Source organism: Cebus imitator, unplaced genomic scaffold (genome assembly GCF_001604975.1).
Source record: "Cebus imitator isolate Cc_AM_T3 unplaced genomic scaffold, Cebus_imitator-1.0 Scaffold221, whole genome shotgun sequence".
Classification (NCBI taxonomy): Eukaryota; Metazoa; Chordata; class Mammalia; order Primates; family Cebidae; genus Cebus; species Cebus imitator.
In genome coordinates, this window is record NW_016107536.1 from 3,227,314 (window position 1) to 3,241,915 (window position 14,602).

The following is a 14,602-nucleotide window of genomic DNA, read 5'->3' on the forward strand; positions in this document are numbered from 1 at the left end:
TCCCAAAGTGTTGGGATTATAGGCATGAGCCATTGCGCCCTGCCCACAAAGACTGTTTATTCTGAAGTTGCCTCTTTGCCTGGAGCCTTTGTAATTAAGCATCACTGGGTCTTGCCTCTGTTAGTGGGCTCCAGTCTTTTGTGTCTCATCAGGAATTCCTATGGCAAATATATTTTCTCTCATTAGATGTGTGCATGAGTTCAGAGAGGTTGCAGACCAGACTTGATAGCCTGGGAACCCTCCTCTTTTCTTTATGTGGCTTTGTTTATCTAAATTTTTGTTCAGTCATGTGTTGATTCATTTTAACTCTGAAAAGACAATCTTAATAAGTCACTGAGAATACCTTACTCTAGACCGTAAGTACTGAAGGCAATAATCAAAGGCTCATTTTAGCATAACTTCTAAGAGTTCACGGAAGATATCTGATTTTCATTCAGGGCTGTTGTTTTCCGTGGTTAGTCACAGCATTAGAAATCACCACCCCCTTTGGTGGAAAAGCACATGGTATTTCTCTACTTGCTCATCCTTCAAGACCTTGTTTCGATACTTTCTTCTTCATATAGTATCTTCTAAACACACCAATCTATAATCTTTCCCTCTGGACCATAGAAGCACTTACTGCTGAACCCATCATCTGACCCTTGGGGCACACTGCCTCATAATAAAGGTGATCTTTTGATCTATTTATGTTTAGTTGAAGAGAGAAAGCATGTTAAGTTCCTAAATCACAAGGAGGATGGAGACACTACTGTCAGCCCTGTGGCCTTCATTGATCATCTTGCACTTACATTGAGAGTACTCTCTGGTTCTGGTTTATTGATTGGTTGGTTTGGTGGATGTAACAAGGTTGATGGATGAGGAATTGCATGTATGTGGGTTGGTTCCTTAATATGTTCTTTCTGCAGATTGATGAGTGTTGAAATGCATTAGATAATCGGTATTGGGAAAGGACGGTTTAAAAAAAAAAAAACACATTTATGAAAGTGGGGAGTATGAGTGAGGCCGCCTTTTTTTCTTGCTAAAACACAACTGGTGTGCCCAGTTTATTATCTATGTCCTCTACACATCCACAAGTAATTGTGCCAGGTCAATCATTGAATAGAACTGAGAAAGAAGTGAACGGGGGCCGGGCTCAGTGGCTCATGCCTGTAACCCAAGTGCTTTGGGAGGCCATGGAAGGCAGATCATTTGAAGTCAGGAGTTCGAGATCAGCCTGTCCAACATGGTGAAACCCTGTCTCTACTAAAAATACAAAAATTAGCAGGGTATGGTGGCTTGTGCCTGTAATTGCAGCTACTGGGGAGTCTGGGGCAGGAGAATCACTTAAACTCAGGAGGCAGAGGTTGCAGTGAGCTGATATCATGCCATTATCATCCAGCCTGTGAGACGAGAGTACAACTCCATCTCAAAAAATAAAAAATAAAAGAAGTAAATGGGGATGAAGAATTAGGACTCTTGTATTTTGGCTGCCAAAATGTCTTAGTAGTTAAAGGTGATAAGATCTTGTTGAGCATTTCCTAGGTGGGAGAGTTTCATATTGTAGTAGCAGAATTTGGTTAAAAAAGAAAAACCAAATATAGGTGATGGGGAGGAAGGCAGCAAACCACATTGCCATGTATGTACCTATGCAACAATCCTGCATGTTCTTCACATGTACCCCAAAACCTAAAATGCAATCATAAATATACATATATATATATATATATATATATATATATATATAAAAGCCATCCCCTCTTCAAGGGCAGCACATTTCTTATTTTAATTTAGATACCTAATAACATAATTATTTTAGTAATTGCGAATACTTTAAAATGTCTTATAGCTGCTGTTGATTGACTAAAAGACATTCATTGTAGGAATTCTCAATCAGTTGATAGGACTAAGAAACCCGCTTCTGCTTTTGATACATGCTTATCTACTCTGGAATAATCCATCCACTAAGATTTGTTATTAAGGTTCATGCAAAAGTAATTGCGGCTAGTGTTAATTGTGGCTTTCTCTTTCTTTTTCCTGTCCCATGCTAAACCATTGACAGTTCACTTCAGGCAGAATTTCTGAACTTGTTACTGAAAAATTTCTGTATCAGAGTAGCAAACCTCAATATTATGTTTCACTAGGAAACAAGTAAAAAGTATGCAAATCTCTAGTTTTCATGTCCCACCTCCTTTCACCCGCCATATGGTTTTGTTGATGTTTTTACCTTCTGATCCTGTAAGTTCCTTTAGTCCATGTAAAGATAAATACAGATTTTGCTAGTATGTAGCAATACTTGTATTATTTTGCTCTTGCATTTCCCCCTGTAGATTACAACACCAGGCACTGTTTGATGTCTTTAAAGACACCTGTGGCCAGCATAGTGACTCATACCTGTAATCGCATCCATTTAGGAGATCAAGCCTGGGAGATTATTTGAGTTCAGAAGTTTGAGACCAGCCTGGGTGGCATAGCAAGCCCTATCTCTACAAAAATTCAAAAATTATCCAGGCACGGTGGCACATGCCTGTAATCTCAGCTACTCAGAAGGCTGAGATGGATCGCTTGAGGTCGAAGCTGCAGTGAGCCGTGATTGTACCACTGCACTCCAGCCTGGGTGACAGAGTGAGACCCTTTCTAAAACAAAAAAAGACACCTGTGATGTGTTAGAAATCCCATATTTCTATAGTGTATTTCCTTGTTCTGTTCTTTTCAGTCTGTGTTCACCAGAAATGTACGTTATGGATCTACAGTCTCATATGAGGGGGAAAATGCAATCCAGTAACCAGATTAGACCCTGGTGATTATTCTAGAAAGGAAAAATATTTGTCTAGCTGTTATTTACTTTTAGCAGTTATATGGTAACCATGTAGAATAATCATAAATATGTCTTAAAGGGGACGAGAGTGTGTACATGGGAACAGAAATGACCCCACTTATCCAGAATAGAAGAGATGACTCCTCCCATGGTCCCTCTGTTCCTTTGGTATATTATTATTATTTTCTCTTGGATTATCTTCCCCAGTGAGTGTTGCCCTTATGCTCAGGAGAGAAGGTGGGCTTTAGGAGGCAGACACTGGCACAGCAATTGGGAAGCTGGGTGTCCTGTGCAGGCCCCGTCCTAACCAGCTCTGTGGTCTTCGGCAAGTCACTTGAACACCTCAAGCCTGCTGGATGTGGTTCCTCTGCAAAAGCTGATGTAAAAGCTGCTTAGTTGGCCTCATAGAACTGTCAGAGTACAGAAAGAGAGAACGGCTGTGATCTGTGCTGCTGACAAGACCGTCAAGGACTCTGCCAATGGGAGCATGTGCTTTGATATTATCTTAGCTGGAAACAGTAGCCATTCTGGACACCCTCCCCCTGGGAAGCCTTGGCATAGCTCCCCTGTCATCCGACTGCCTGCCCGAGATTCTGAAGATCCCTTCTGCATGGCCCCTTATCCAAGGCCACTTCCTTTGGAACAATCGTCATAGGCAGAGTGGCCTTGAGCACTCAGCAGTGAGCTAAATTTCTCACCATATGTAGAGAACCTGCTTGGTTTCAATTCAAGTCCAGGAGGCTTGGATCATTCCCAAATGCAGAGAAACTGCAAAGTTATAGCAGTTTCTGATGGGCTTTCCCTATATGGCTGTGCCTCAGTTGGAGCTGGTCACTGGATGTGTCTCTCGTGGTTGTTCAGGAAAGGAGGAAGCACTGACCAAGGAGGCCACCTGGTGACGTGCCAGGACCTTGGACGTTGGAGTCACACAGGCCGACTGGTTCTTCAGTTCTGGCTTCTCCCTCACTGGGTTTGCACTTTTATATTCAGAAAAAATAACAAACCCAGTAATAGTTCCTGAAAATAAACAAACCCAAACAGAAAGAACTTGGATGCAGAAGGCTACTAGCTGATCCTATGCCTAAGACAAGTCCCTTGATCTCCTTAAGTTTTTGTGTCTTCTCTAAAGTGAGGATTTTATGTACTATATGCCTTGCAAACTTACTGTAAGACTTTAGTGGGATAATCTGTATAAAACCCAGTACCTGTCACACTGTGGTCAATACATGATAGTCCCTGACTAACCCCTCACAACTCTGTTCCTAGAAAGAGCTGATTGATAATGAGAAGTGTGAGAAAAGAGCTGGATCACACTAGAAGATTTAGTGACATTGGCCTTGAGGTCATGTAAGGGTACAGTTAGTCACCTACTGTGGTTATTCCCCTTCTTGCAGCTTTGGGCAGAAGGCGTGGGTATTTTTATTAGAAAAGGGATTTCACCACGTTGGCCAGGCTGGTCTCAAACTCCTGACTTCAGGCAATCTACCTATCTTGGCCTCCCAAAGTGCTGGAATACAGGTGTGAGCCACTGTGTCCAGCCAATCAAGTGAATCTGATTGCTAAATGTGGTTTGTAGAAAGGACTGCTCTCCCCTCATTTAAAATTTGCCAGCAATAAAGAACCCTGTGCCAGTCTATAGTTGTGGAAAACTCAGGAGCAGAAAAAGTGCGTGTAACTAGGGTAGGAGTGTGGGACCTTGCAGAACACAATGAATGGCCCTTTTTTTTCATCATCGCATATCCAGGCGGTTTAAATTTGCTCAAGTCTAATCTCGTTGAACTGGTGGTTATGACCGGCTGCTGGAACATAAGTTCTGAAGTATAATTAAGCTGGTCTCATGGTTTGAAACCAGTATCTCATTGCTTATTACCAAGGACAGAAAATTCCCATAGCAAACGTTGTCCTCTTGTCAGGGCATTTTACCTTGGAGTTGCAAGCCCGGCTTCCCTGTGGCTCTAACAAGAGAGCCAAGATACGGCATGGGACTGACTGACAGGCCCCAGACATGGGCAGGGGCTTTGAACATTTTTCCAGTTTTGATTTCCTCTGACCTGGTTGCCTGGCTTTTAGGATTTCTGTTCCTTCTGGAGGCAAAAATGGCTTTTAACTTGAATGGTTTCTTTAAAAATCAGACCTTTACTAGTCAGACTGTGCTTTTTTTTTTTTTTTTTTTTTTTTTTTTTTTTTTTTTTTTTTTTTTTTTTTTTTTTTTTTTTTTTTTTTTTTTTTTTTTTTTTTGAGATGGAGTCACTCTGTCTCCCAGGCATGATCTCAGCTCACTGCAACCTCCACCTCCCAAGTTCAAGCAATTCTCCTGCCTCAGCCGTCTGAATAGCTGGGACTATAGATGTCTGCCATCATGCTCAGCTATGGGGTTTCACTGTGTTGGCCAGGCTGGTCTTGAACTCCTGACCTCGTAATCCACCCGCCTTGGCCTCCCAAAGTACTGGGATTACAGGCATGAGCCACCGTGCCCAGACAGCTTTTGCTTTTATCTGACACAGAGAAAAGGCGGTAGAATGGATAGGAAACCTGTCTGGAGCAGTGGGAATTCTCTTCTTCCCAGGGTCCCTGGAGTCAGTGTAGCTCAAGAACACAGAAGGACCAAAACATCCTATCTGGACCCAGGTGTGGTAGCTACGTGGAAAAGGCATGTTGATTGCAAAGAGCTCTGCGCCATGAAAATTTGTTTCAGCTCCAACCTAGTATGCAAGGGAGTGAGGAGTGAGATGATCTGAATCAGATGCAGTCAGTCAGGAAGTTGCCGGGGAGGAGTAATTGAGTTTAATGTCTCAGTCAGAGACTCAAAGACGCTTATCCTGGGAATGGATTTTAGTGCCAGTCTATTTTTTTTTTTTTTACAGATGAGTTTACTCTAAAGGGAATAATTTGCCGAAAGCCACATAGCAAGTTAATGATAGAATTCGAGCTAGAGGCCAAGCACCCATACTTTCAGCCAAGGCTGTTTCTCTCTAAGTCATAAAATCTGCATGGCAGACGAAAGGTTGGTGAACAGAGTGAATATCAATCCTTTTATACACTGAATGGTAGAAGACCAGAGAAAGGGTTTTTGACTGTGGTCTGCACTGTTTTTCTGTTTTTTGTTTCAGAGATAGGGTCTCATTCTGCCACCTAGGCAGGAGAACAGCGGTACAATCACAGTTCACTGTAGCCTCAAACTCCCAGGCTCAAGCAATCTTCCCACCTCAGCCCCCTCAGTAGCTGGGACCACAGGTGTGCATTGCCACATATGGCTAATTTTTTATTTTTTGTAGAGACAGAGTCTTGCCATTTTGTAGAGACAGAGTCTTTAGTCCAGGCAGGTCTCAAACTCCTGAGCTCAAGCAGTCCTCTCACCGCAGCCTCACAAAGTGCTAAGGTTATAGTTACGAACCATTCTTCCCAGGCCTCGGATCCACAGTCCCTGGGAAAATGAAGAATAGAGTCCAGGTTTTCTGACACCCAGTGCAGCGGGGCCATTATCGAAATGGCTCCTCAAATTTCTGTAATACTCAGTGAATGACCCCTGCTTTCCGCTCAGTATTGAAGGCAAAGCTGTTTTTCTTGTGACTTTGTGTTTATCTCTAGATATTCTAAAAANGAGAAAAAAGTTATAAACATCGTGAGGCTGAGGCGGGAGGATCACTTAGGCTCAGGTGTTCAAGACCAGCCTGGTCAACATGGTGAAACCCTGTCTCTACTAAAAATACAAAAATTAACGTGGTGTGGTGGCATGTGCCTGCGATTCCAGCTACTTGGGAGGCTGAGGCAGGAGAATCGCTTGAACCTGGAAGGCAGAAGTTGCTGTGAGCTGAGATTGTGTTACAGCACTCCACCTTGGGCAACAGAGTGAGACTACATTTCAGGGAAGAAAAAAAAAAAGGTATAAATATCTGGACTAAAACTATAAAAATTGAGGCCTTGAGGCCTCAGGTAGCTACAAGTAGAAAAGAGAGAATTTATTCTAAGCAAATGCAGAAATGTCTTTGCTATCTTAAAAAAAATTTAGATTCACTTATTTTGTGGAGTCTTTCTTCACTCACATTGAAAGCAGAGTATTATAGAGTGTTATTTTAAATTTGAGAGGTCAAAGTTTGTTTTTGAGTCCCTATTGTTTTAGGATTGTGCTGTCTTTTGTGGAGAGGGTCATAGAAATTCTTGGATGATGTGACAATGGCTGATAGTGCAGAAAAGGCTGAATGGAGACGAGAGATAACCGAGAAGGCTTTTGCAAGAGGCAGGCCTGGCCAGTGTAGGATCAGAAGAGAAAGAACGGAGGACAACTGGAGAGAAAATAGAGCCTCAGAGGAGCTTAGCCCATATATTTTTTTATTTTTTTGTTTTTTTGAGATGAAATTTCGCTCTTGTCACCGAGGCTGGAGTGCAATGCCACAATCTCAGCTCACTGCAACCTCTGCCTCCCAGGTTCAAGCGATTCTCCTGCCTCAGCCTCTTGAGTAACTGGGATTACAGGTGCCCACCACCACACCCAGCTAGTTTTTGTATTTTTAGTAGAGTCGGGGTTTCGCCCTTATGGTAAGGCTGGTCTTAATCTCCTGACCTCAGGTGATCCACCTGCCTTGGCCTCCCATAGTGCTGGGACTATAGGCGTGAGGCACCGTGCCTGGCCAGCCCATGTTCTTTTGGTGAGTGTTTGCTTTTCTCTTCACTTGTCCTTATATGCTTCCTCCAAAACTCATGAAGTGTTAGGGACCAGCTCTTATGCAAAACATCTTGCTTAGAACGCTCTTAGGAATGTGGCAACAAAGTCCACCTCCTTGAAGTAAATGGGGAAATTGCTTCCTTTGGTGTGTTCTAGCTTGTCTATACATAACTCACTTGGCACAAGGAAGAATGGCTCTCTTCATCCTTCCTTGGGGGAATAACTTGGCAGACAAGGCTGGTATGGACAGGCAATAATTAAATTGCCACAGATAGCGTCTAATATAATTGAGACTAAGAACTTGTGCACATGTGCCCCAAACAAAGCGCTGTCTCACACAGAGGATCCTCTGAGCCTTTGAACCCCTTCTCTACCATATTATGAGAAGCAATATCTTAACATTAGAAAACATTTTAAATAGCTAAGAGTGGACAAATGCACTGCAAGAAAGAAAAACAGAGACTCTTTTTGCCTAGCAGTTTTGAAAGGCAAAAGCTGGTAGGCTTAATTACGCACTTCTTTTTCCAATTTTGAAGAAAATAAATGGAAACATTTTATATAGGATTTTGAAGGGGAAGAGCAGGGTTTTTACCTTTGCTTATTAAAAATAGTATCTTTAAAAGCCTCGTTTTTATGTTTTACTACAGACTGGCGGATGAGGAAGACGCAATTAAGAAAATGCTCAAAGCAGTAAATGTAGATAGTTTTAGAATTTTAAACATGCTTTGCTTTCTTTGTTTTGTAAGATCAGTGGTGTTAAGAGAGCATATTGTAATCACAGAGAAATGGATTCTTCATCTCTTTCCTTTGTGTTGCTAGAGGGCTTTTAACTACTGTTAGGGTTTTATCACACTCTGCTAATCTCTGTTTTGTTCATTACCCCCTACTTTATACCTAGGGCTCTTCCCTCCTCATTTATTCTTTGTTAAGGAGTATTTTGGATATTTTCAGCCTGTTTCTAGTCGATACTTGGGTCTAGGCATCTCTGTCCTTGGGATCGTCATAGAAGAACATCACTGGAGAACATTGTACAGCTGTCAGCATCTCTGTGTGTGTGTGTGTGTGTGTGTGTGTGTGTTGTTTTTTGGGTTTTGTTGTTTGTTTCACAGAAACAAGATCTCACTATGTTGCCCAGGCTGGTCTCAAACTCCTAGGCTCTAGTGATCCTCTTGCCTCTGGCTCCCAAAGTGCTGGGATTACAGACGTGAGCCACCATGCCCAGCCGGTGTGCCTTATTTTTATAGCAGATAAGAAGAATGCTTTCTAATAATTTCAAAGCATATCATTAACTAACTATATTGTGACTTTAAACTATAAAGAAGAAAGAAATGGATTCATATTATATGTGGATTGAGTGGAATTCTGTGGGATTTTATTTAACTAACTTACCTCAAAAGAGATATACAAAAGACCTTTCTCTGAACACTACCTAAAGTAACACCCTTCCCCGTATATGCAAGATTGCCGTATTTATTTTTCTTCTTGCACTTTTCATTATCAAAAATTATCTCGTGTGTATATATTATATATAAAATATAGTAGGGTATATATATGCCGTATATGTTATAACATATGATGATATGTTATATATGTTATATCATATGTTATAGCATATAGGGTATGTATTTACTCAATATGTAACATATTTTTTTTTTTTTTTGAGACGGAGTTTCACTCTTGTTACCCAGGCTGGAGTGCAGTGGCGCGATCTCGGCTCACCGCAACCTCCGCCTCCCTGGTTCAGGCGATTCTCCTGCCCCAGCCTCCTGAGTCGCTGGGATTACAGGCACGCGACACCATGCCCAGCTAATTTTTTGTAGTTTTAGTAGAGACGGGGTTTCACCATGTTCACCAGGATGGTCTCGATCTCTTGACCTCGTGATCCACCCGCCTCGGCCTCCCACAGTGCTGGGATTACAGGCTTGAGCCACAGCGCCCGGCCTGTAACATATATTTTTATAATATACATCCAAAATACTCATATGTATTATATTATTAATATTAATATATATAATATAAACTTATTTATATATAAACTGTCTTTCCTTGTCTAGAATGTTAGATCCTTGAGGGCAGGAACTTTATAACCAGTACATAGTGGATGCTCAGTGACTTAAAAAAAAAATTAATACAGGCCAGATGTGTTGGCTCATGCCTCTATTCCCAGCACTTTGGGAGGCCGAGGCAGGTGGATCACTTGCGGTTGGGAGTTTGCGACCAGCATGACCAACATGGAGAAACCCCATCTCTACTAAAAATACTAAATTAGCCAGGCGTGGTGGCGTATGCCTTTAATCCCAGCTACTTGGGAGACAGACAGGAGAATCGCTTGAACCTAGGAGGTGAAGGTTGTGGTGAGCCAAGGTCATGCCATTGCACTCCAGCCTGGACAACAAGAGGGAAACTTTGTCTCACAAAAAAAAAAAAAAAAAAAAAAAAAAAAAAATAAAAAAAAAAAAAAAAAAAAAAAAAAAAAAAAAAATTAAAATGAAGTAATCAATCATTTAGATCAGGGATATTCAATCGTTTGGCTTCCCTGGACCACACTGGAAGAAGAATTGTCTTGGGCGACACATGAGATATACTAATGCGAATGATAGCTGATGAGCTGAGAAACAAAAATTGCAAAAAAATATGATAATGTTTTAAGAACGTTTACAAAGTTGTGTTGGGCTGCATTCAAAGCCGCCGGGGGCCGCAGTTTGGACAAGCATGATTTAGAAGGTTGTGATGGCGTAGATATAAAGTGATTGATTCTTAAAATGATTGAAAAATAGATGATTAGTTATGGTAAGGTAATTTACTTGGTTACAGTAAGTCACTAATGAAACCAAGATTAACAGTTTCATGTGAATGGGCTAACAATTGTCTGGGGAAATGGGGACTTGAAAATAATATTTTAAATTATATTTTCTAGTGTTTCTTATCTCTGAAATTATAATTATTTCTCTATTCATAATTCACTCATTTAGTACATTTGCTAGAACGCCTACTTGTACCAGCTATATACTAGGGACACACAAATGAACAAGCTGTCTGTCCTATAAGAGCCTACCAGCTAAGTGGGGAGGCAGATGAGCCAGTGTAACCCAGGGTTCTCCTTGCTATCATGGGACCAAATTCTGGGCACTGAAGGTGGGACCACTAACCTGAAGTTAAAGTTTCAAGGTAGACACATGTAAGTTGAGACTGAAGAAGTCACAATTACCAGTTGGCAGAGGGTGTAGTGCGAGCCAGAAAAGGATAGGGGTGGGGGTAGGTTTGGAGGAAGAGAGCCAAAGACGAAATAACATATTGGGAGGATCTGGAGCCTCAGAGAGAAATGGACGTGGCTTTGCATGGAAGGGAACATAGATGGTTGGGGTGGAGACTGGTGTGAAATGCAGCTGGGAATGTGCGTAAAAGTCAAGATATGGAAGGATCGCGTGTGATCCACTGTGGCTGGAGGGCTTTAAACCCAGGAGGGGCATGGCTAGAGTTTTGGGGTACGTGGATGATTTGATATGTTTGTGATTTATGACCCATTGTTCCACCCTTTGATCACTGGCTTCCACAGTTGCAAGAGGGGAGGGTGTAGAAATGTCTCAGGACAAAGCCATCCCTATTAATGTATTTTTAAAAAATCCTTGGATTCATGCAGCTGACTGTATGACACAACTGATTGATTAAATAACACCTTATAAAGAATCAGGCCAGGCACAGTTGCTCACACCTATAATCCCAGCACTTTGGGAGACTAAGGCAGGTGGATCACTTGTGGTCAGGAGTTGGAGACCAGCCAACATGATAAAACCCCGTCTCTACTAAAAATGCAAAAAGTAGCTGGGCGTGGTGGCCCACACATGGAGTCCCAGCTGTTCGTGAGGCTGAGTCAGGAGAATCTCTTGAACATGGGAGGTAGAGGTTGCAGTGAACCGAGATTGTGCCACTGCACTCTAGCCTGGGCAACAGAGCAAGATTCCATCTCAAAAAAAGAATCGGCCAAAAGATGTTCCCTCTCCTCTGTCTGACATTCCTGTTAAAAACAAACAAATAAACAAAGGATGTTCCCATCATCTCTCACACCTTTTTTTAAGAATCTTTTCTCCATCTTGTTTTCTCATCTTAGAACAACAAGCTCACCCTCTTCCGCCAGCTGCAGCAGATGACGTACAGCCTGATCGAGTGGCGGTCCCAGATCCTGTCTGGGACACTCCCCAAGGATGAACTGGCCGAGCTCAAGAAGAAAGTCACAGCCAAAATTGATCATGGGAACCGGTAGGCAAACCAGGGATGTCTTTTCACTGAAAACTTGGCAAACAATGGGCCCATTCACTCTAATGACACTGTTTGCAGTAGACTTTTGATCTTAGAGTTGCCAAAGAATCATGCTTACTGCTCTCATTTTGTCTTTGAAGACATTTAATTTCATTGAAAAAGATGTCACAGTCCCCTCCATGGCCAGGCCCTGTGTTGAATCTCTGATCCCATGGAGGTGACAGATGACCAGGAAAGATGGGGCTTGGATTGAAGCTGCTCTACTCCAAATAAAGAAAACGAAAACAAATAACCTGTCTGGGCACAGAGGCTCACACCTGTAATCCCAGTACTTTGCTGGGATTTTGCTTGAGTATCGCTTGAGCCCAGTATTTTGAGACCAGCCAGGGCCACATTGCGAGGCCCCATCTCTACAATAAATATTTGAAAATTAGGTGGGTCTGGTGACACACACCTGTTGTCTCACCTACTTGGGAGGCTAAGGTGGGAGGATCACTTTAGCCTGGAAGTTCAAGGCTTCAGTGAGCTATGATTGCACCCCTGCGCACCAGCCTGAGCAACGGAGTGAGACCCTGTCTCAAAAACTAAAGTAAAATAAAAACACTGAAAATGACCAAGCATCTGAAGTTGACATTTTCAGATACTTGGGACTGTATCTATTTTTATTCTAATAGTGGATTTTAAATCAATACCAGACTCATTCTCTTTCTTTCTCTTTATCTCCTCCTGACCGAGACCATTGTTTACTGTGTATGAAAAGCAGGCTTGCAGGAGTGGTGAAACATGTTTGTAGCCTGTGGATCTTGTCTGCAATCACCTCTACAGAGTTAATCACTTCATTATCTTCTGATTAACTCAGGCCAATATGTAGGCTCCAGATACTATCACCTTTAGGAAAACGAGAAATTCAGTCATTTTTCCAAATGGATGGTGGCCTGGGATTTTTGCCTCCTGATCACCTATTTTTTAAAAGGCAGAAGTGGTTCCTTGATTAGTTGTTATTGGTGATTCTTTTGGAATTTAGTTTCATTATCTACATTTCTTCAACGTGTGCATTTCTTTTTCCTTCCTACATTTCTTTTTCCTTCTCCTCTACCCTACATTTCCAATCTCAGAATTTTTGGCTATCCCTCAGAGACCTATTAAAATACAGATTATTATCCCACTTATTTAAATGTCATAGACTCTGACAACTATATTCTGAAATAACTGAAGTGAACATGACATGCAAGATTCAGATTTAACCGGTATTAGGAAACACCTTCTATGTCCCCCATTTCATATCCATTACTTGATTATAATCTTAAAACAGAGGGTTGAGATGGCTTTTATTATTTCCATTTTATGGATAAAGAAACAGACCAAGTGAGTTTAAGTGATTTACTTCCTAGTCACATAGATAATAAATGGGAAAGGTTAAATTTGAACCCAGTACTTTTGACTCCATGTCTAATGCTGCCTTCTTAGGGTTAAGAATTAACAGTTCCAGGGGCTGGGCACAGTGGTTCACAACTGTAATCCCAGAACTTTGGGAAGCCGAGGTGGGCGGATCACAAGGTCAGGAGTTCAAGACCAGCCTGACCAATATAGTGAAACCCCATCTCTACTAAAAATACAAAAAAAAATTAGGCAGATGTGGCGGCGCATGCCTTTAGTCCCAGCTACTTGGGAGGCTGAGGCAGGATAATCACTTGAGCCCGGGAGGCAGAGGTTGCAGTGAGCTAAGATTGCACTATTGCACCCCAGCCTGGGCAATAGAGCGAGACTCTGTCTAAAAAAAAAAAAAGAGCGAATTAACAGTTTCCTCACCTACTTTTTGACCACCCAGAAGACCATACCAACAGCGACCACACTGCCAGGCGTATGGTGTCAGAGGACTTATTAAAAGGGCAATTAGACTGGGTGAGGTTGCTTATGCCTGTAATCCCAGCAGTTTGGGAGGCTGAGGTGGGCACATCACCAGAAGTCAGGAGTTTGAGACCAAGCTAGCCAGCATGATGAAACCCCATCTCTTCTAAAAATACAAAAATTAGCCAGGTGTCGTGGTGTACACCTGTAATCCCAGCTACACAGGAGGCTGAGGCACAGGAATGACTTGAACCGGGGAGGTGGAGGTTGCAGTAAGCCAAGATTGTGCCATTGCACTCCATTCTGGTGACAGAGTGAGACTCTGTCTCAAATAAATAAATAAATAAAAGGCCAATTAGGTGGGATAAGGCAGCTCCCCACTGTGCATAGGACATGTCTGTCATTTGATGTCTTGCCATGACATTGGCCTGGAAGTCCCGTGATCTCTGGCACAGGATGTTTACACCCCATAAACGGCAGAACATGCCTGCCTTCCCGTTCCAGCTCTTGAAACTAGCTCAGGAAATGGAGCTTCTGTGTCAGTGCCTTCCTGATCACTCTCCAAGCAGCCAGCATGGCCGTTGTTCATGAGTCTGGGTGGCCTGTGGGTCTGGCCGCCATGGAAAGGAACCTGCCAGATCAAATCAGTTGATGGAGTTGCTGTAAAACAGGGAGGAGGGAAAGGAGGCATTTTTGCTTTCTTCCCAAAGACTTGGTGTATTTCAGGCTTATTGCTGAGCGGTCTTGCTGTTTGGTGCCTGGAATGCATGCTGGATATTCGGATAGCAGTATCCTGTTTCCACCACAGTCCTCAACGTCTTGAGCCTAAGCAAATTTTTTCTACTTCTGTGTACACATTGGGCACAAAAGCCTTGAGGAAAGGGATTGCCCTCACGATATGGCCCTTACTGTTCCCAAGCACATGCACGGCCACAACTTCACACACAGCCAGGTGTTTGCTTCTACCAGTTGCTGCAATAAGGGCTGTATTAGTCCATTCTCACACTGCTATAAAGAAATACCTGAAACTGGGTAATTTG

The 14,602-nt window shown here is 42.4% G+C and overlaps 1 protein-coding gene across 3 annotated transcripts in view; it reads left to right on the forward strand.

Moving 5' to 3' along the window:
* The window catches only part of DOCK5 (dedicator of cytokinesis 5), a 223,743-nt gene that overhangs the window by 90,689 nt on the left and 118,452 nt on the right, over positions 1 to 14,602 (forward strand). The window contains exon 6 of one of the 3 annotated variants that reach the window (XM_017549772.2): positions 11,566 to 11,714. In XM_017549772.2, coding sequence (XP_017405261.1) covers positions 11,566 to 11,714 — 149 coding nt within the window. Of the gene's footprint in view, positions 1 to 11,565; positions 11,715 to 14,602 lie in introns of those variants that run through there. The other 2 variants (XM_017549775.1, XM_017549774.1) reach the window with 2 other exon arrangements.